The 21,104-nt window shown below is 46.5% G+C and overlaps 1 protein-coding gene across 1 annotated transcript in view; it reads left to right on the top strand.

Moving 5' to 3' along the window:
- Window positions 1-20,764, top strand: part of HS3ST6 (heparan sulfate-glucosamine 3-sulfotransferase 6) — a 119,130-nt gene extending 98,366 nt beyond the window's left edge. The window contains exon 2 of the mRNA XM_008164856.3: window positions 14,120-20,764. Within this exon, the coding sequence (XP_008163078.2) occupies window positions 14,120-14,738 (619 nt within the window). The 3' untranslated portion in view covers window positions 14,739-20,764. The remainder of the gene's footprint in view (window positions 1-14,119) is intronic.
- The last annotated feature ends 340 nt before the right edge of the window (window positions 20,765-21,104 follow it).

Genomic DNA, 21,104 nt, shown 5'->3' with positions numbered 1-21,104 from the left:
CTCTTTCCTATTTGTATTTTTCAATTAGGGTTTAATCGTTTAAAAATGATCGTGTAGAATCATGAAAAATTAAATAGATTTCAAAATGCAAAGTCAGTTTGGAGAAAAAACCAAAATGTTCCGTTCTCAGAAGGACCTAATCTAAACATTTTGAGCGTTTTTTAGAACAAAATTTTATTGAAATTGACGTGTTTGCGTGTAATATTTCTAGTTGGAGATCTTATAATCACTGAAGATTAATGGCAATTTTGGCATGAGGGATTAGGTAGGAAGGATGTTCCCATCGTTAGCAAGCTAGCTTGGGACGTGGAAGACAGAGTCAGGTTCAATTCCCTGCTCTGTCACAGGCTTCTTATGTGGGGAAGTCACTTAACCTCTCTGTACGTCAGTTCCCCATCTGTACAATGGGGATAAAAGCACTGGTCTTCCTTGCAGGGGTGTTGTGGGGATAAATACATGAAACATTGAGAGGTGCTCAGATACTGTGGTGACGGGAAGCATAGAAATACCCAACACATCTAGCTGCATCCTAGCCAAATTGTCACTTTGTTTTCTACGTTTGCAGTGTCTTTTTCGTATGGGTTTGTAAATAAATTTCGCAATTTTTAGCCCCAACATTTATTGGTCCAAAAATGTGTCCCAAAAAGTGCATTATTCGGCAGTCCTTAGACACCATTCTCATCCTCAAAAAGCGTTTATTTCATGGGGAATCAGAAACAATATCATGTGACTTTAGGGGACCAATCGCATACCACGAACAACAAATAGTAGAAGTGAACAGCTTGCGATCGACCCCAGGGGCTGAAATTTGTTTGCGTAAGAGCTATGGTGTAAATATTTGTGAATAACAAATACTTCCTTAGAATTCAGGATCATGACTGCTTTGCAATGAGTAATAATGGTATGTTTCCTACAGTGGTTACATAGGATCCTTTCTCTTTAACAAAGTTGCCGTTGGACATAATATATATTTTTTTCCTTAAGGCATCTCAGAGCCAAAACGTTGTGCTTGCTTATGGAAATAAGCTGGGTAGAAAAGAAATTCCAAAGTGAACTTTTCCCTATTTTGTTAATGCATCAGGAAACCCCAGAGTGAGAGATTGTTTTAAAAAATATTACATTTGGCTGCAAAAGTGCTCACTTATTTCTCCGCTGGCTTATGCATTATTAAAACCCATGCCTTATGGCAATTTTCAAAGCCAAAGGTTGGTTGTATTTTTTTTTTAATTTAAACAAAATGGATCTTATCTTAGAAATTAAAAAATCTGTTTCAAAGCTCAGTGCTGAATGAGCTAATGGTAGAGAGTGTGTATGCATAGCTAGCTCGCAGGCCAGTGATGAGCGTTCATCAGAGCCATCTGCATTAGTGCTAATGTAATGTTACTGTTTGGCGACGCTGTGGCCTAGTTGTTAGATCAAAGTGTTCGGAGGCAGGGGGAAGTAATTCAGACCAAGCCACTGAATTGCTCTGGGGTCTGGGGCGAGTTACTTAATTTCCTTGTGGTGTACTCAGATGAGTTGTGAGAGAAAGGCAGATCTCTAGTGCACATTTTCCCACATGTAGGGTTTCAATTCTTGTTGATGGCAGTTTCTCAATCTGCAGACAGAACCGGAGCCAAATTGGCAGTCAGGAACTGGGATCCATTTTTGCTGTAGATCAGAGAGGAAACTTCTCCCCTCATTCTGGAACAGGCTGAGCATCAGGTCGTGTCGCTTTCTACATTTGGTTAATGCTGATAATACTTTGCACTTCTATAATGTTTTCCATTGGAAGAATTCGAAGTGCTTTAAAAGCACAAATTAATCCACCTCCACAGCTGCTGTGAGGGAGAGGAATTATTATCATCACCATCTACAGATGGGGAACTGATGCACAGAACAGGTAAGTGATTTACCTGGGCGGCCAGGAGTAAAACCCAAGAATCCTGGGATGGAACCAGGGCCCTCCAGAGCTAACGGCATGAGCTAATGAGGACAGTTTGAGGACTGTGTTGAATTACAGATGTGAGTAAAGATACTCATGTGCTTAAGTGTTTCCAGGCTGAAGCTGTTTGGTTGGGAGCGCCGTAGGCCAGGAAATACGTCAATCTGAGCTAACAAACTAGGGTTACCATATTTTGTGCCTCCAAAAGGAGGACACTCCACGGGGCCCTGGCCCCGCCCCCAGCCCCGCCCCCTCCCCCGCCCCAACTCCGCCCCCTCCCCAAAGTCTCCGCCCCCTCCCCTGCTTCCCGCGAACATTTAATTCGCGGGAAGCCTGGGCAGGTAAGGGGGGGTGTGGGGGGGAGGAGGTGCGGCCCAGGCTGGCCCCCCCGGCGGCGCCAGCCTGGGTCGGATCGGGCCCTGGGGTGCCGGCCCTGGCCCCCGCCCGACCACCCCCGGCCCGCCCAGCACTGCCGGCCGGCCCCCGGCGGCCCAGCGCACCCCCCCGGATCCCGGCCCCGGCGGCCCAGCGCACCCCCCCGGCGGCCCGACCCCGCGGCCCAGCGCACCCCCCCGGCGGCCCGGCTCCCGGCCCGACCCCCCGGCTCCCGGCCCCGCGGCCCAGCGAACCCCCCCGGCCCCCCCGGCCCCACGCACCCCCCCGGCGGCCCAGCTCCCGGCCCGACCCCCCGGCTCCCGGCCCCACGGCCCAGCGCACCCCCCGGCGGCCCGGCTCCCGGCCCGACCCCCGCGGCCCAGCGAACCCCCCCGGCCCCCCCGGCCCCGCGCACCCCCCCGGCGGCCCGGCTCCCGGCCCGACCCCCCGGCTCCCGGCCCCGCGGCCCAGCGCACCCCCCCGGCGGCCCGGCTCCCGGCCCGACCCCCCGGCTCCCGGCCCCGCGCACCCCCTCGGCGGCCCGACCCCGCGGCCCCGGCCCGGCACTGCGCCCCTGGACCCCGGCCCGGCACAGCGTGCCCGGCCCCGCGACCCCGGCCCAGCCCTCCCTCCCGATTTTCCCGGACATGCCCGGCTTTTGGGGATTTCCCCCCGGACGGGGATTTGAGCCCCCAAAAGCCGGACATGTCCGGGAAAATCCGGACGTATGGTAACCCTAAACAAACTGCTGTGTACGACAGCCAGGTGAAATTTTTTGGCTGAAACTTTTTTTCAGCAAGAAACACAGAGTTAGCAAAACCAAAAGATTTCACAAATTTGTGCTGATTTTGCTGAACTTAAAAACCTGAAAAAAAATTTGAAGTGTTAATTTTTGACATTTTCAAAATGAAATGTTTCAATTTTGGGTTCAAAATGACTTTTTGTTTGCAAATTTCTTTTAAGGTTATTAAAACCTCCCCTCTCCCCCAAGAAAATGTTTAAAAATGGATAAAGCCCAAAAGAAACATTTTAGATTTTGTCATAACAAAACATTTCATTTGACCCCCCCAACGTAACTTCCTAAGCGTGTCTCCAAACCACCAAACATCAAAGCGTCGCATATATTGCATTTAGCAAATGTAACACAAGATGCTGGATCAAAATCAAACTGCTGCCATAAAGTCATCAAACATATTTGTATTACTCCTTGAAAGCCATAACTCACGATTAGCAAACGCCCCCAGGCCTGTGCTGCCATCTCCACTTCCGCTTCCTGGCTTCAGCCCAATAAAGCAGCAGTTTTTTAGAAGTTGGTTGGAATGTGCTTTCCTTCTGGCTTGAACCAATACGATGGAGGCTAAAGCAAAAGAGGTTCAGGTTAAATAATTTGTCCAAGCAAAACCAAATCCATTCCCAATGGAAATCCCCTGTGCTACGGGGAGCATGTGTAATGGAAGCCATGCAATGTTTGGCTGACTTCAAACAAGGGAGGAATTTAAGGAATTGCATTACAGAGCTGCCCAAACAAGCAAGGTATTGAGAGACAATATAATCTAGTGGATTGGGCACTGGATAAGGAACCAGTTGATCTGGGTTTGAGCTCAACTCTGCTACTGACTTGCTGTGCAACCTTGGGCAAGTCTCTTCATCTTTCTGAGCCTGGGTGCCTTCCCACTGTCCGTATTTATGTAGATAGTACATACCCTGCAGAGTTTACAGTCTCTCACTAGGTCTAGCACAGTGGGACTCAGCGCTTGGTCAGGGTGTCCAGGCATTATTGTAATAAAAATATACACACACACTTCCAATTTGGCCTTTTTTCTGTTCAGGAATAATCTTTGGTAAGATCTGGATTTTCATGGCTCTGTTGTTATCTGTACTTGTTCACAGAATATCTCTATTAACGTAGTTGGGCAGACAGGATTATCTGCAAACAGTTCAGATCGATAACGCCATCTGGTATTTTAATATTTGGAATTCACTGTTCCAGGTGCACGATTAGCCACTTGATGATTACCTGTTCTGTTCATTCCCTCTGAAGCACCTGGCATTGGTCACTGTCGGAAGACAGGATACTGGGCTAGATGGACCTTTGGTCTGACCCAGTATGGCCATTCTTATGTTCTTAATATCAATGTTTATTTTTAAGCATTTTTTATTTTTATCTAAAGTGATAAAATTTAAAACAATTTTCACAGTTGTGAGAAATTGGGGGGGGGGTCAACACTGGGGGGATCAGACAATTATTTAATGATAGTAGACACTGACATTCAAAAAGGCTTATAACTATTAAATCACCTTGTAACCATTGTCAACATCACATGGCAAAATATACAAAGTAAATATCCTTAAATCAAACTCTAAGTTCTCATGCAGCACTTTTCTCAATTTGCTTATGTGTAGATTTTTATTATTACTGATGGAAATATTTTTCTGTCAGTTGTTGTGTGTTCGGTGAAATCGATGTTCACAGACATTTACCGATAAAAACCGAATCCTTCCAAGCCTAAATAGAAAAGGATCCTGCAGACTAACTGGCTGCAGCCCCGACACAAACCGCAACGCCTCAGAATAATGGAAGGGAAAGAGAACAATTGCTGAACGTAGCTAGGAACTGCCCCTCATAATGCGCTGCTCACAGATCCACTTCAGTGGCTGGCAGAGCATTTCAGATGAGCTCCCTGCCTAGCAAAGCTACGGATGGAGCGGTCGGAGTCATCTATTTTTTTTAAAAACAATATGTTCTGATTGTTCAGACGTTCTCATTCCGTAGCTTCTTTCCTTTATTTGATTACCCACTTCATAATCTTTCCGGTTTGTTCACTTGAGAGGCGAAGACGTGTTTGAGGCGGATCTGCTGACAATGTATGTCTCACAGAACAGCTGTTGGTAAAGGTTACCTTTTGGATACTGGCTGCTAATGCACCATAGAAATTGAATCACTTCTCTTTATTTCCAGGTTGCTTTTTAAGCTGTGTAGAAGATTTCATTCGCTTTAAGGTACTTTAATTTGGGGAGTAGACGACACAAAAGCCACCACCTCTAAATAACACTAATTGGGCAGGTTCAGCAGTAGAGTTGATTGGAAATCAAAATGTCCATCCCGTCGAAATTCCAATATTTCGATACTTAGTTTTGTCCTGAATCTGGACGAAAAGTCAAAATAGTGAAACTTTTCATGGAGCAGAAAGGTCCAGTAAAATTCTGCCTGGAAAAGTTGAAATGTTTCGTTTCAATTTATCAGTTTATGAAATGTTGACATTACTAGGGTGACCAGACAGCAAGTGTGAAAAATCGGGACGGGGATGGGGGGTAATAGGAGCCTATATAAGAAAAAGACCCAAAAATCGGGACTGTCCCTATAAAATCGGGACATCTGGTCACCCTAGACATTACTCTCCCTGTCCTTCAGCCACTGCGGTGCATTGTGGGGCCCCTAGGAGGCCCTGTGACAGCTCAGCCACACAGAGGGACTGCTGTGCATCATGGGAGGTGTAGTCTGCCTGGGGAACTTGACTGATAGAGGAGAATGGGAGCAGGAGGGATCTGGAACTACAGTTCTCATGAGGCACTGCAGCCCCTCAGGCAGCTGCGGAGATGATTGTTCATCTGGAACAAAACATTTCATTTCGTTTCACCTGACAGAAAATCCTCCCCAAATGTATCTTCCCCCCCTGGATAGTTTAGATTTCAACAAAACTCCATTTTCTGACAGAAATGTGCAGTAAAGAGGCCAGGGACTGAACTGCCGTCTCTGTCTAAAAATGGTGTCTCCCGAGCAGAATTAAGGGTCTAAGGCAGCAGTTCCCAAACTACGGGTTGTGGCCCCACGTGGGGTTGTGCCAGCAGTGGATGCGGTCGTGTCAATCCCAAGTGTACAGAGGACACCATTTTACAAAATGGCCTCCTCTGCCCAGCGTGAACTTGCACTCACCCTACATGAAAGGTCATCCTGGGCGTAGGATGCCACTTTGTAGAGCAAAATGGCGTCTTCCACGTGGCATGACCTCGCGCAATACGGTGCATATGAGGTCACGCTGTGCGGAGTATGCCATTGTGTAGGGAATGCCCTCGCCCATGCAGTGGGCTCACGCAGGGGAAAAGTTTGGCGTAAGGGTCTCTTTCTCCTCTCACCCTGTGTCACTCCATTGACTTCAGTGGAGTCTCTCCCAATTACTGCCCGTCGAAGCGAGAGGAGGATCAGGCTCAGGGTATGGAGAGAGCTTGCTGTGCTGATGCCGGTTCTGTGGATGCAGCTCACTGACTTCAAGCTCCAGGCCTGTTAAAGTGGCATCTTTTGCCAGCACTGAACTCATTCTGAAAAGATTTGGGTCAGATCCTCCTCTAGTGTAAATGGGTGCAAGTTACAGTGGGTTGACTTCAGTGGAGCAAGGCTGATTTTCACTGCCTGGCCCTATCAATGGTTTTAATGTATGAATATGCGTAAGGGGAAATGCACTGAATTTTAGTGCTTCTGAAACTCAGGGCGTGGGGTGAATCCAGGTGTCATGGGGACAGGTGCTTTTAATTCCCCCCACAGCTTTGTCATGAACAGCGAGGCACCTTGCTTCCCTAGTCACAGAGCTTGCTGAGTTATAGGGTGGTTCTAGGATGTAACCCCCCCACTTGGGAACCCTCATGTCAGTTCTGCTCTAAAGTGGGTCTGACCTTAATTCCTATGGGATGAAAGGCGAACACATTAGCTCCCTTGGCCACTTGGCATGTGGCCCTTTGTAAAGGAAAATAAGGGTTGTGCTGGGGGGGTACACTGAAAGTTTGTAGAGTAGGTGTTTAATCACCGTTGTCTCCCCTTGCCTACCCACTAAAGTGGGGTCCTTTTCTGAATAGCCTGACACCGAAAATCAGGGGATAGATGGCGGCGTCAATGCAGCATACCGGAAACTATGTATGTCAGTGAATTGCATGAACAGCAGTAGTACTGCAGCAAGTGCAAACCGCAAAGATGGGGCGTTAGGTACAGAATGAAATGGCTGCAGATAGGGAAAACCCCGGCACTAATCTTAACAATGAATAAACAACTCTGGAAAGGAAACTACAAACTACACAAATCATAAACAACGCACACACACATGCGCGGGCACACAAACTCACAATCTCTGACCCTCACTCCCACTCGGGCACCAAATCACTCCTAATTCCAGGCAGCTGCTTATCTGCACACGATCCCATGCATTGCAGCCCCGGGCACTGGTGCAAGTAGGACTATGAGGACTCTGGTGGTGGTGTGCACCGGGGAGGCAGCTACCCTCAGTTGCAGGGGGGCACTTGGTTACAGGTTCAAGCAGGATGTTTTAAAACTGTGCTCCCTCCGATCCATCTGGAAGACCAGGTGTGATGGAGGAGTCGGAAGGTGACTCCAGGAGCTGGAGTAGATGATCTCTTGAGGTCCCTTCCAGCCTTACCTTTCTATTCTTCCATGATTCACCAAGGGAAAAGTGTGGAGCTTTCTGGGAGATTGGGGCTAGCCCTGAGGGTGATGAGCAGGGACCAGCTGGAGGCTAGTGCACCGGGGCCCTATTGCTGACAGGGGCCATTGTGCTGCTAGTGTGACATAAATGATAAATATAATAATAGTCCTTAATTAGCCTTGGAGTCAGCTAATTTGGGGGCAGATCCTGAGGTCTGACTCAGGAAAACTCGGGTTCAATTTTGTTGGAGTAAGATCTCAGGATCTAGCCCTTTGCTATTAGCAAATCACTCCGATTCTTTTGTCCTTATTGCTAGACTCCCCTAAGCCTTCCTGAGTTCATCTGTATCCTGCCTGCCAGGGAATGGCTGAGCAATCCCCCCATAGGCTGGCCCGTTGTTTGTTACTAGGAGAACATCACTTCACTAGTGCATGAGACAGCCTGGTGCTATGAAATTATCATGACTGTGAGCCCTGTGGTTGGGACAGTGTCCCCGTTGCATGGGACAAGAGACTGATGTTCACGGTAAGGAAGTCTACATGCTTCCAAATCTCTTTCCTTCCTCTCGCTGCACCCCCTTTGGCATTACACCTCACGTCTAGCTGATGTGGACAGAAGACAACTTTGGGGGTCATCAAAGGGTTGGGTTAGGTTGTAGGGAGCGGGTTATTTTGCAGCACATCCCAGCTAGGCAGGGTAAGGGGTAGCATCACATGAAGCTCAGTGGGATTTGCTCCCATGGGTTCCCAGATATCGCTTCACCTGGACCCAGCCATCCCCGTGCTGCTTCTATGTCCTAGACATCTGCAGCTTTTGGACTCCCGGAGAAGTCTGACGGGCCTGGGAAACTGGTATTGTGTGAATCCAGACCAAAGTGGAATTGAGCAAATTTTGGTGACAGGTAGCCAGTCTGGACTGTAATAATATATATTGGAAGAGAGTGATAAAATACCATTCAGTGGGGATATTCTCATCGGGTAGGAATTGCCATGCTGTCAGACCAGGGCCATCTACTCCAATATCCTGTCTCTAGCAATGGTTTCAGAGAAAGGTGAAGGAAATGCTGCAGCAGGCAGTTATGGGGTAACCTGCTCCCAGGGAAAGTATCTTCCTGCCCCGTGTCAGTTAATATAGTAACAACAGCTAGCTGTCATACAGCACTTTCCATCTGTCGATCTCAAAACACCTCCCAAAGGAGGGCACTCTCAGGGCTGGATTAATACATAGGCAAACTAGGCACGTACCTAAGGCCCGCATTCATGAGGGGCCCAACCCGAGGGGCATTGCGACCCCCTTTGCCCCAGTGCAATGCCACCTGCTCAGATTTGGCCCGGCCTCCCCCCTGTCATCCCGGAGGGCCCCAGGGTCAAACCTGAATGGCCAGTGGGGCAGCCAGTGCTGCTCCTCACTGCTGCCACGGGGCTGGCTCCTGCACCAGGGCTCCCCACTGGGGCCTTCTTGGCCTTGTCCCACTTCCAGCAACCCCTGACTCCTCTGGTCTGCCCACTCAGCGACAGCCTCGAGACCTGTTAGATGTACAGGGCGCTGCCGTGAATGCCCACATGGGGAAGCTGGCCCAAGGAGCCCGGAGGATGGGACATGTGGGGCAGTGTCTGCGCAGCAGGAGCCAGTCACTGACTGATCTGGACAAAAGAGGGTTAACTAAGCAACATCTATGCGGTGGGAGCGGATGTATTTGGGTTAATAGGTCACTAGTGCAACTGTGCTGGTTAATATAAATATGTCCACACCGTGGGAGCTTAGCTGGCCAGCAGAGGGGCCCAGAAGTGTATGTTTGCCTACGGCCCAGTGATGGGTTAATCCAGCTCTGGTTGCTATCGTTATTCACATTTTACAGGTGGGGAAACTGAGGCACAGGGAATGGAAGTAACTTGCCCAAGGTCACTCAACAAACCAGTGGCAGAGGCAGGAATTGAATCCAGGGTTCCTGAGTCCCAAGCCAGTTTGGCTTGTGCTCTGAGCAGGAGTTTTATATCCCTTCCAAAATTCTGCTTTGTTTTTAATCCTTACAATTGTAACTCCACATTGCGCTGTTATGACATTAGCTAGGTGTTAGAACAAACAAAACTTTTCCCCTCTCCCGCCCAAACTTCCATGCTGCCTGAAAAATAGAAACAGGACCAGATTCTCAGCTGTGTAAATTGGCATAGCTCCTACACCAGTTCATACCAGCTATTTAGCCTGGGTTGTTTATCATCATCTATACGTTTCAGTTCCCCCGCAGCACATTTCAGAGAGACGACAGGATATGCTAAAAGCACATTTGAATTTTTAAACAATGGCCAGGGTCTCATGTTGTCGAAAAACCATCTTGGAGTGTTTACTGGACAAGTCCAATGAAACACTGCGTATTCCATGCGTTTCCTGCCTTCCTGGGGGAAGCGCTGGTCAGGGGAGTGGGTGGCAGGAGAATTAGCAAAGGAATGCGCAGGACTCAATCTGGCGTTTTATTTGCATTTTTGCTCACACCTTTTGTGTGCGAAATTGGGAACTGGACGGTTTTTAATAGAAGGAGTTCACTGTGCTGTTGGCAAGTCCCACAGCATCCCAGCTGGCCTCTTTACAGCTATTGATTAAACAGTAACATTGCCAGGAGTTCTCCATCCGTCACAGTGATGGGAACTCCAATCATGAAAACGCAAGGGTGAGAAAAAAGAAGCCTTTACAATTACAACCTGCAGCTCACTACATGAAGAATAAAAAACCGTTGAACACCCTATAAATATTTATTGGTGCAGCAATCAGAGAAGTTTGCTTTTGTGTTAAAAGACTTGAGACTGGATTTGTTGAGGAGTGCATCGGAGAGAGAGAGAGAAACCATCTCCAGTAAGAGAGAAACTGAACTGAAAACGCTTTGGCGGTTGGATTGTGATAGGGCAAGGTTAGGTGAGAGATTTTACCTTAGTCTCTCCTTTAGTAAAGTGAATTTGATTGGGCTGCTGACAGTGAGTAAAATGGGGCCAGATTCTTCTCTCTGACACCAATGAAATAGACTTTCATGGGGTTTTTGCACACCAGTGGCCTCAGTACACCTGCTGCAGGCTCCCCCACTGACTTCAAGAGGAGTTACTTGGGTCCTGCTGTGAGAGAACCAGGGGTGGACTTGCCTCAGGCCTAGAGAGGAGAGCTCCCTTTTTACAACTGCATCCCCTTCTGTACCAGAGACCAAGCAGCGGCATTGGAAATCATCCCACTTCTCCGACCCCTCAGGGTCCTAGTACAGCCTAGCAGAGTTGAATCTGTCCAAACTGGGCTAACTAGTGTGGTACAGTCTGAGCTTTTCCTTCTCCGTGTGCAGCCCGAAGCATGTGGCTACACCTGGCCGATAAACCCATGTCGGTGAAGAGTTCGCGCTGTAACGCTTCTCGCTCTTTGACGTTGCAATAGAGACAGGTCTGTTAAGACTGTGCTGTAGAGTAAGTCCTTGAAGACCCAGTTCCCCACACTCCTCTCCTCTCACTTTCAGCCTCTCATTATTTCCAAGCAGCTCTGATGGTCCTCAGAGCAGCCCCAGTAACTCACGTAGTGCAGGCCCTCATCCGCCTGCTAGGATATTTATGCAGACAGACTGATTAATTCTTCTCTCCTGCTCACCGGGTCTGAGACTTACACGGCACCAAACTGAGCTTGACAGCTCAGGAAGAGGGCAGCCCCTTTGGCTTCAGACAAGGAGTAGGGTTTGTGGGGGCGTCGGTCTGAAATCAATCATCGACACAGCTGGGCTCTTCTCTTCAAGAAGCCTGGGCCAAATTCACAGGGGGTGTATTCAGTGGGGCTATACCCAGTGGCAATGTGACCTCCCAAGCTGTTAGAGAGAACATTGCCATCCAGAAATTCTTTATATGGAAAGGTCCTTCCACGTTTCTTTGAAGGAAACCCAGCATTTTTCTAAAACTGTCTTAATTTCTAGCTTCCGAGTTTCCTTTTACGAAAAAGAAAAAAAAAAAAAGAGGATACTAGCTTCTTTTGAAAGCTCTTCTGAGGTCAGCCCTGTGTAATAGTGACACAATCCATGGCCCCCGAGGGCTTTTGTGGATTATAAGGCCAGACGGGATTATCATAATTGTTTAATTTGACGTCCTTTATCACACAGGCTAGAGAACCTATGTTGAGCCCATAACGTCTGTTGGAGCCATAGCAGAAAGACATCCAGTCTTGGCTTAGAGCCAGCAAGTGATGGCGAATCCATCACATTGCTAGGTGAGCACCATGGACTTGAGGCTTGCTGAGCTCCGTTGTTGCTCGGAACTCCACCGTGACCGAACTCGGATCCAAAGAAACAGACCCCAACCCTTTGAGCTGACAGAGAACCTCTCCGACCTGGGGCTGGCTGGAATGCAGTGAAACTATTTTGTAAAGAATTTCAAAGTTTTGACATTTGTTTTCATTCTGATGCAGAATGAAACCGAGGCCTTTGGAATTTTTTTCACAAGAAAACAAAAACAGCAGAGCAAGATATGTTCCCACTCTGGAACCCAGGTTAAAGTCACTGCTTTGAATGATGCAGAGTGGGGACTGGAACTGGGGGTCCGCCATATCAGAGGAGTGCCTTATCCACTGGGCTATTGACTAGTCACACTTTTTGGTTTGGAATCAATGGCATTTTTCAGTGGAAAAGTTTCACCGACATTATTTCAACCAGCTCCAGTTAGCACTATTGGGTTTATGATACAAAGCTGAACAGTTCTGAGTCCATCCAGCAGGGGGCAGTCATGTACATACACACTGGCCAGCTCCTGACAATACCATTGTAGGCAGCATTCTGTTTTGTTTTGGTAGCGAAATCTTGGAAGGGTCTCTGTAAGTGAGCAAGTCCAGCCTGTCAGAAAACAAAGTGCCCATTAGAGTCTAAATGGATCCCCACATCCCAGGTCTCATTAGCTGGCAGGCAGTTTAAAATGAACAAACTGGTGTGTCAAGGCATGGTAAAAGGAGGAAAAGGGGTTCTTTTTGGGGGTGTGAGAACTCTTAGAGTTCTCCTAGGAGCAACAATCTGGGCTGTTTTTTGATTATGCTTCTAGGAGAGCGATCTCATAAACTGAGATTAGAACGTGGCGTTAGATCAGAGTCTCGGATTCATGAGTTTGCCCTTTAAAGGCATACCTGGGACTGGGGTGTATTCTAATCTCTGCAGGACACTCTGTCTGTGCAGATCCCATGGCTATTAATGTCAGGGACGTGGCTAAAATCCAGCCAGGTTTTTAATGTTATCACGAGCCCAAGAGGGCATTTGGATTTTCAAGGTTTGAAGAGAATTCAGGTCTTGTGAAGGGGCCGGGAGTCACACACCATGCTGTCCCCACCAACCCTGTCCTGCGGCCACTGTTTCTGGGGGTCAGAGAGTAGCTTAGTCTCCCCCACCATTTCCTCGGCTTTTTTGCTGATGATGCCAACGATGATGCCAATTAGTATCAACAATGACAGTGACTTTGGTGCTATGGACAATTGGACAGCCTGAACTCGATCTGGCTCTCCACCCATTCAAGAGAGGGCCCAGACAGCCCTCAGATGTCAACATCGTCGCTCGCTATTATTATTTAACTTTTTTCTGGTAGAGCCCACAATGTGCCAGGTGCAGTACAAACGGAAGGGAAGGCGCGGTCATTGCTGACCCATTCTGGAGTTCCACCAGCTAGTTAGAAAAGAAAGTCTTCTACTAATCATCCATTGCCACCCATCCACATTGGCCACGGTCCTGTAATTCTGGAGTCACTCCTCAGAGTGACTCCAGATCTTATACCAAGGTCATTGACATCAGAACCTTGACCTGCGTGCTTAATTCAGGAGAAGACAAGTACTGTGATTGTCGTACTGTACTTTGCTTCTTGTCCACACTATTACAGACTAAAGCCAGTTCCTGCTCTGACTTACCTCCCATGCAACCCCATTGTAGTGAATGGGGTTGCACTTGGTGTGTCTGTCTGTACTGCGGTAGCATCTAGCAATCCCAGACAAGGATCAGCACTCCATTGTGCTAAGCACTCTGTAGACCAGTACCGAGGACAGTCCTTGCCCAAGGCAGCTCACAGTCTAGCCATGCCACAGGTGGACAAAACAGAGTAATGAAGTAGGGGTCTGTTGGAGAGGGAGGTAACAAAAGAAACAGAGTTTAGCAAAAAAATTGAAGTCCCAACCCTAATCAGGGCCTGATGGGAATGGCTTGTAGGCAGCACAACACAATAGGGCTTAAGAAGGGATTTTAAAGCGTTTTGATGAGGGATTTTCCCTGAGCATTGGGCTTGGCATGTGGGGGCTGATGGCTTGATATTATCCGCTCGTTCTTACACTGGTGCCCATCCCTGAAAGTGTTAATGGGTCAAAGCTGGACAGATCCACTTGAGTCATTACTGTTGTCCTTTCCTTTCCACAGGAACCTGATGCCGCGGACTATAGAGGGGCAGATCACGATGGAGAAAACCCCGAGTTACTTTGTGACCAAGGAGGCCCCCAAACGTATTTACAACATGTCCAGGGACACCAAGCTGATTGTGGTGGTGAGGAACCCAGTCACCAGGGCCATCTCGGACTACACACAGACACTGTCCAAAAACCCCACCATACCCAGCTTCCAGGCACTGGCCTTCAAGAACGTCAGCACGGGCCTCATCGACACCACCTGGAGTGCAGTGCGGATCGGTATCTATGCCAAGCACCTGGACAACTGGTTGCAGTACTTCCCCCTTTCAAAATTCCTCTTTGTCAGCGGGGAAAGACTTGTGAGTGACCCAGCTGGGGAGATGGGCCGAGTGCAAGACTTCTTGGGTCTCGAGAGAGTCGTGACAGACAAACACTTCTATTTCAATGAGACCAAGGGCTTCCCTTGCCTGAAGAAGCCTGAAGGAAGCAGCCGGCCCCGCTGTTTGGGGAAGTCCAAAGGGCGGCCTCATCCAAAAATCCACGGGCAGGTGATCCAGCGTCTGCAGGAATTTTATAGACCCTTCAACATGAAGTTCTATCAGATGACTGGGCAGGACTTTGGGTGGGACTGAGATCTCACCAGGCCATTGGCTTTCTAAGCCACAGTGGGGAGAGGGCAACTAGTCCCCTTAGCAGACCTACAGGGCCCTTTGCACATTGTGTGCCAAGCTGCCCAGGGACTCTAGCATAGGTGTGTCCAAGGCAAACTTTTGGAAGACACTTCCCATGTTCTAATTTATAATGGACCTGTTCCTGGAGAGAAATGTACACTTACTGAGTAGAGAGAAATATTTAAGAAAGAAAAACAAACAAACAAAACCCCCAACCCCAGATCAGATTAAATATTCTTCCATATAAATCTTGCTAATCTATATTAACCGGAATGGTTTTCAGATGGGTGTGTGTGTGTGTGTGTGTGTGTGTGTGTGTGTGTGTGTGTGTGTGTGCGCACGTGTGGGTGTGTGTGTGCAGTGACAAAGGCACTAAGATTCACAATAAAGCTTTGCAAATTAGAGTTGGCCTCCTAATGCTGCTGTAATATTCACAATCAGCCATCCCGACCCTTTTAATTAGCAGGGGAGAGGGCCCCAGACATCAGTGCTGTGTTTAGTTCTTGGATGCCTTTCTTGCAAAGGGACACTAAAGATAACAACTGGAGCCAGGTTCGAAGCTGCTGTACAGCAATGTAGGTCCATTGACTTCAAAGGAGCTAGGTTGGTTTACATCAGCTGAGGCGCTGGCCCGGTATATTAAAAACACAAGTGACTCATGATGATAACATGTTAGGAGCCTGATCTTGCCCCTCCCATTGGAGTCAATGGAATTTTGACTTTATTGGGGCCAGTAGCATGCCCCAGTTTTAAAAAAAATCTTATTTACTTTTTATGCTAGTGTGTGTGTGTGTGTGTGTGTGTGTGCACGCTTCACTGCTTCACTCAGTTGGGCCAGTGAATTTTGGCCTGGCTCCTCAAAGGCACCTAACTCCCTTCCACATACCTTTGAGGACCTGAGCCTTTGTGTTTCTACTCAATTTCACTTTCCAGCTTTTGGGCCTACACCCAGCAAGTTTGGTTTTCAGTTTCCCATGCTTCAAGAGGACATGGACGCCCTCCTCTTCCCAAAGCTCTTTTTCATTAAAATGTACAATAAATAAAGCATTGTGTTCATTAGAGTTTTGTAAAAGCCCTTTTAAAAAAGACGAGCTGAATTTTGGATCTAAGTCACGTTCGGTGACCTTAGAAACACTTACCTGGTTTGATAGTTTCTGCCAGATCTGCAAAATTGCTATAAAAATTTACTAGGCCACATCACAAAATCGGCTTGCCAGTTCTTTTCCCCATGACCGTACAAAATTATTGATACTTTGTCAGTCCAAATATTATTTGTCTTGGTGAGTGATCACGTAGCATATGACAGGGTTGGACAAAAGAACTGTAAATTGGCAAAGTTTGAAATAAAAGGAAATATTAATTCTGTGCCTAATAAGCACAATCGTCTTAAGCACATAGTCAGCTTTAAATTGGTACTTGCATCTAATTGACCTCAATGGGAGTTAAGCACCTGCTTAACTTAAAGCTTAAAGCTAAGCAGGTGCTTAAAGCTAAGCAGGTGCTTAAATGCTTTGTTGAATCAGGGCCTTAACAGCTGAGTCAAAACACTCGTTGAATAGAATGGGACGACTCATGTGCTTAAAGCTTAGACACATGTGCAAGTACTTGCAGGATTGGGGCCCTGTTTTCAGAGTGGCACTTTGATCATTTTCTCTTTCCCATTTTGCAGCTGGCTCTGCATCTCACATGTTGATTTTTATTGAGGCGAATTTCCTTTCTGAGACTGGGCAGTGACTGGCATTTGATGATTCATCTGGTCGAACAGCGACTCCAGAGAATGGTGTATTTTTCCTGATTTAAAATAGTCTGAAAGAATAAAAACAATTAGCAGCAGTAGTTCTGAATATATTCCAGATCCGGTTGCATTGTGCATCACATGTAACACAGGTGATAAAGTTGGAGACCTCCAAGAGTAATGACAAAAATCCCCCCCCCCCCCAAACAATTTTGCCGAAGAACATATAGCAAAAAAAGTCTGACCTTTAGCCCAGTGCCTACCAGTCGGTTTCCAGATTTGCAGCCACAAAGGGCAGTCATTGGAGGCCGGTGGAATGAGTTCAAGTGTTCTCATAGTTAAAGAGGGGCAAAAAAAACGTCATTAACCTTTCATAATCTTATTAGTGACTTGTTTATCTTTTTAAGTAGCTCATTACATGGTTTTGGAGGGCCCCGGGCCCTGCACGGTTTTGTACTATGTGATAGGTCCATTTGATTCCAGTACAACATAGTCTCAGTGCTGGCTATCCTGTATGGCATAGGGTTGACTTGCTGTTTCAATGGTCACAAGCCATTGGTTGCAAACCATTCCAGCTGCATTGTTAAACAAAAATGTTAAACTCTTTTGGGTAGCCAGTGTTTTCCTAGACAAATACAATGTAAGCAAAGAGCCTCTGCCCTTCCCAGTGCGTCCCTTCGTGTTCCAGTCATTCTCCGGATTGATTTTGCATCTGGCATTTTACATAGGGTGTTTTTAGTTGGTTTGCAATACAAGTCGTTAAAGCTTCTCCCACTTCTTTGCTTTTTCTACAATAAGAGGCTCCTCTTTGTTCTTCATCCTCTTCAGTGTGGCATTTCTTTTGTATGGGTGGCACTTAAAGACTCTAAACTCATGGCTAACGGTGAGCGTGTTAGTCGGTTTCAGACAGGAGGCTAATCTGTTACTGCCGCAACAAACGATGCACAAAATGACGCGACTCAATGTCAGGTCCAAGTTGAACACGAACAACTCAGCTATTTATATATTGAGAGACAGAGAGAGAAACGTGAATGTTTTTTGGTATCCCTTGGAAATAGACGTGACTTCTAATTTGCATTGTCTTTGCCCTGCTTTACATTCCTGTCAGTTTCTAAAGCCAACGTAGCCGCATTGTACCTGGTTAAGACGCTGTGCTAGGTTCAACAACAAACAAAATCTGGATTAATTTTCTGCGGCGCTCGAAAGGCTAGATTCACACCTGGCGTAGATCAGAGCAGCTCCATTGATTTCAGTGGAACTACAGTGATTTCAGGCCAGCTGAGGATATGGTCCTGAAGAGGGAATTGAAGCAGAAAGAGGTTCAGGCTACATGTAAATGGCTTCTTCCCCCATTTCCGTAGCTTTTTCTGTGAATCAATTCTACAGTTTCGTACAGTTGGGTGTGTCCAGCTTTGTACAAACCGTAGAGGAATCTCTCTCTCTTCCCCTCATGCCCTACCCCTGCCCCTTTGAAAATTCATGTTAAGTGAGGCCCGATCCCAGGTGCTGCTGCGCGCCCTCTAGCCAGGGGGAGCGGAGGTTGCTCAGCCCTCAACAGCAGGTACCCAGCACCTCGTAAAATTGCCCCCCCTCCAAAGTGTGCAAGGAAATGGAAGTGCCCTCTCTGCCAACCCGCTGGGGGTTGGATGTCAGAGCCGCTGGAGCCTGTTGTCACTTTCGCTGGCAGCGCCACATGATGGACTGCACTTTGCTTGTTTAGGTTTTGTTTTCAGCCACGACATTCGACCAAATTATTCTCCACGAAGGGCTTTAAAGTTTCCCAAGTGCCTGTGAAAACCTGGAAACGCTGATCGTGATCCTATTTCTCAGCTGAGTGGCTACATTCAGCCAGAGCCATATTGATATGCAAAACGTCACGGGCCCCGGGTCTAAAGATGGTTTCTGTCTGCCTTGTGAAAGGGGTAAAGCCTAGGCCTTTCTAAAACTGCACAATGCCATATAGACTATGCCATTTAAAGCATCTGAAGCAACCCAAAATGTATTGAAAGCTTGCTTTGCAGACTCATTAAGACTACTCAATAGGTTCTGGCAAATACCATGCCAGGGCTGACCGCACGGATTAAGACTTTTGAAGTGATACACAAACCCCTTGCTTAAACTAATTGCTGCCCCATGGCTCATGAGGTCAAGTATTTGTATTCATTGCATTCGAGAGGAGCCACTTGTGGGGCTGTCCAGGTGAAGTCTGCACTTCATTAGACCAGGACAATAAGCTGGAAGTTCCCCGTAGGAAGGGGAAAGGTAACCGAGATGGAAATCTGATGGATCTCTCAAAGGAGAATCATTGAATACAAACAAACGTATGCCCAGCGCTGCAGGGTTTTTCCATGAAAGAGTTCCAAAATGGAATCGTGGTTTTGCAATCTAATATACTAAATGCGGGGAGGTATCCTTGCCAAATGCTTCATTAAGATCTTTGTTGTGCTACCCCAAAATGGCCAGTTCAATTCAAAGGGAATGTAACTTTAATTACATGTATCGGTCAAGTGTGTACAAATCTCTGTCGTTGTTTTGGTTCAGACACGATGCTGCAGTTTTTTGTTACTGTCGTCCCTGGGAGTTACTTTGAAACCTATTACTTGAATTCTATGAATTTTGTTACAGGTATACTGAAAGAAAAATTGCAAAGGTGACTGAGATCAGAGAAAATCCATTGACATTTCATTTTCTTTGCCTTTAGCCCTAGATGTGTTTGCTGGGCAGCAAAATTTCATTCTGGCCTACAACACTGTGGGGATGTATTTTCCATATCCTGCTTTTAAACTTTCACAATGAATTGAACATTAATAAATAGGCCTGGCTTGGCCTAAAATGTTTGTATTCCTCTGTTGTGGGTAGGGGGACGTACCTCCTCAGTAAGGAAAGAAAAGCAGCATTAAGAGGCAGAATTGGCATCCAAGTGATGGTGAATTAGAGAGGAGATGGGATAGTGAATGCTCTACCTTATATCACTGGGGCTGCTTGAAATTCAACTTTATCTCTTAAGAGTTCTTCATTGTAACACATTGAAAAAAGCCACCACAATCTTAGCAAATTGCTGCCATCAGTTAAACTGTTCAAAAGGCAACGTTATCCTGTGACAACGCGAAAGCATTGCGCCCAGCATGAGAAATATAACATGCTTCAAACATCCATCAAGTTGTATGGCTAGCATTTCAATGTGTGCAGAATCATTAGCCTAGGATAACCCTTAAAGCCTGAGGAATTCCAAACTATTCCCTTCTGTTTGCCATCAGTGGACAGTTACTGATTGCTGGTGAAAACCAAGATGCAACGTTGCCATTGGGCTGGTAGAATCAAATCCATTGATTGAGCAGTGGTCGCTTTTGTGATGCATTGTTCCCCAATTACAAGTGGGTTCCTTTTAGCAACAGAATAGGGAACCCATCATTTGTTAACACATGTGCCTCATGTATATCCTAGAAGAAATGGCCTTGGTCATCACTTGTTAATGGGCCTAATTAAAAAAGCAAATTTAGAAAAATTAGGGGCGAGATTTTCTAAAGACCTCAGCCAGCTTTTTCATTAAGGCACAACATACCATGGTTCCCATTCCTCCCAATGGGAGCTGATCAGTGCTGACAGCATTTGAAAAAAAAAACTTTGACCTCTTCATTTTGGGTGTCTAAGAAGGACACTTAGAAAAATCTGTTCCCAATTGTGGGTACTGAGAACTTATGAAAATCTAATCCAAGATGTCTTTTCTTTTTCCCCACCAGCCAATTTCACCTAATTTACAATCACTTTTAAAAAAAAATTCCTATAAGCCTGTGGGCATCAAACTTGTATTGTGAAAAACCAAAATGCTACAGTCTTTATTCAGGCAAAACTTCTCTAGAAGCCACTAGGAGTTTTGCCTCAGTAAGAATGCAGCTGCCAGCTCTGGAAATACCATAGTATGGTGTGAAATTGTATTTGAACATTGGAAATTTTCAGCTGGATTGTTTGGCTTGGATTGTGCTATGTACTGACCAGTTATATTTTGATTTTTTTTTCTCTTTTCCCTATATGGAAGATACATCTTTGTGTTTATATTTTAACAGAGAGAGTTCTGGGCCTGATATCACTCTCCTTTGCTGGAGTTTTCTCACCACCTGTAAAACTTGTACAAGCAGTCTCCACTGGGTTAACAACGCTGGGTGAAAATGTCAAAATCTGATCACACTAAAAAAAAATAACCACTATATTTTTCTGCACAAGATCTCTGAAAATAAAGTTCTAAAGAAAATGATGCAGGACTATTTTTGTTTTCATTGGTGTATTTGCTGTTCTGGACCAGTGTGAAAAATAGACTCTGGTTATTTTCATAGGTTTTCTCCCCCTTTTGTTCCTATCTTGAATTTGTAAAAATCCAGATTTTTCAGGTTACTTGGAAGTAAATATTTATTCTCCAGGATGTCTAGTTATAAAGGAACCTGGCCTCAAAACATGAGAGAGCGAGCGGGAGCCTGACATATATCAAACATTTTCTTCCTGCGTGCTACTGACAGCTGTTAGGTCAAGACATTTCCAAATTAGCATGCAAATGATGGTTTGGATAATGTGTATGGACTTCGGTTTGCTCCGAGAAA

Source organism: Chrysemys picta, chromosome 10, assembly GCF_011386835.1.
Source record: "Chrysemys picta bellii isolate R12L10 chromosome 10, ASM1138683v2, whole genome shotgun sequence".
In the NCBI taxonomy this organism is placed as follows: Eukaryota; Metazoa; Chordata; order Testudines; family Emydidae; genus Chrysemys; species Chrysemys picta.
Note: the sequence above shows the minus strand (reverse complement) of the source record. Positions and strands in the feature narration are given on the sequence as shown.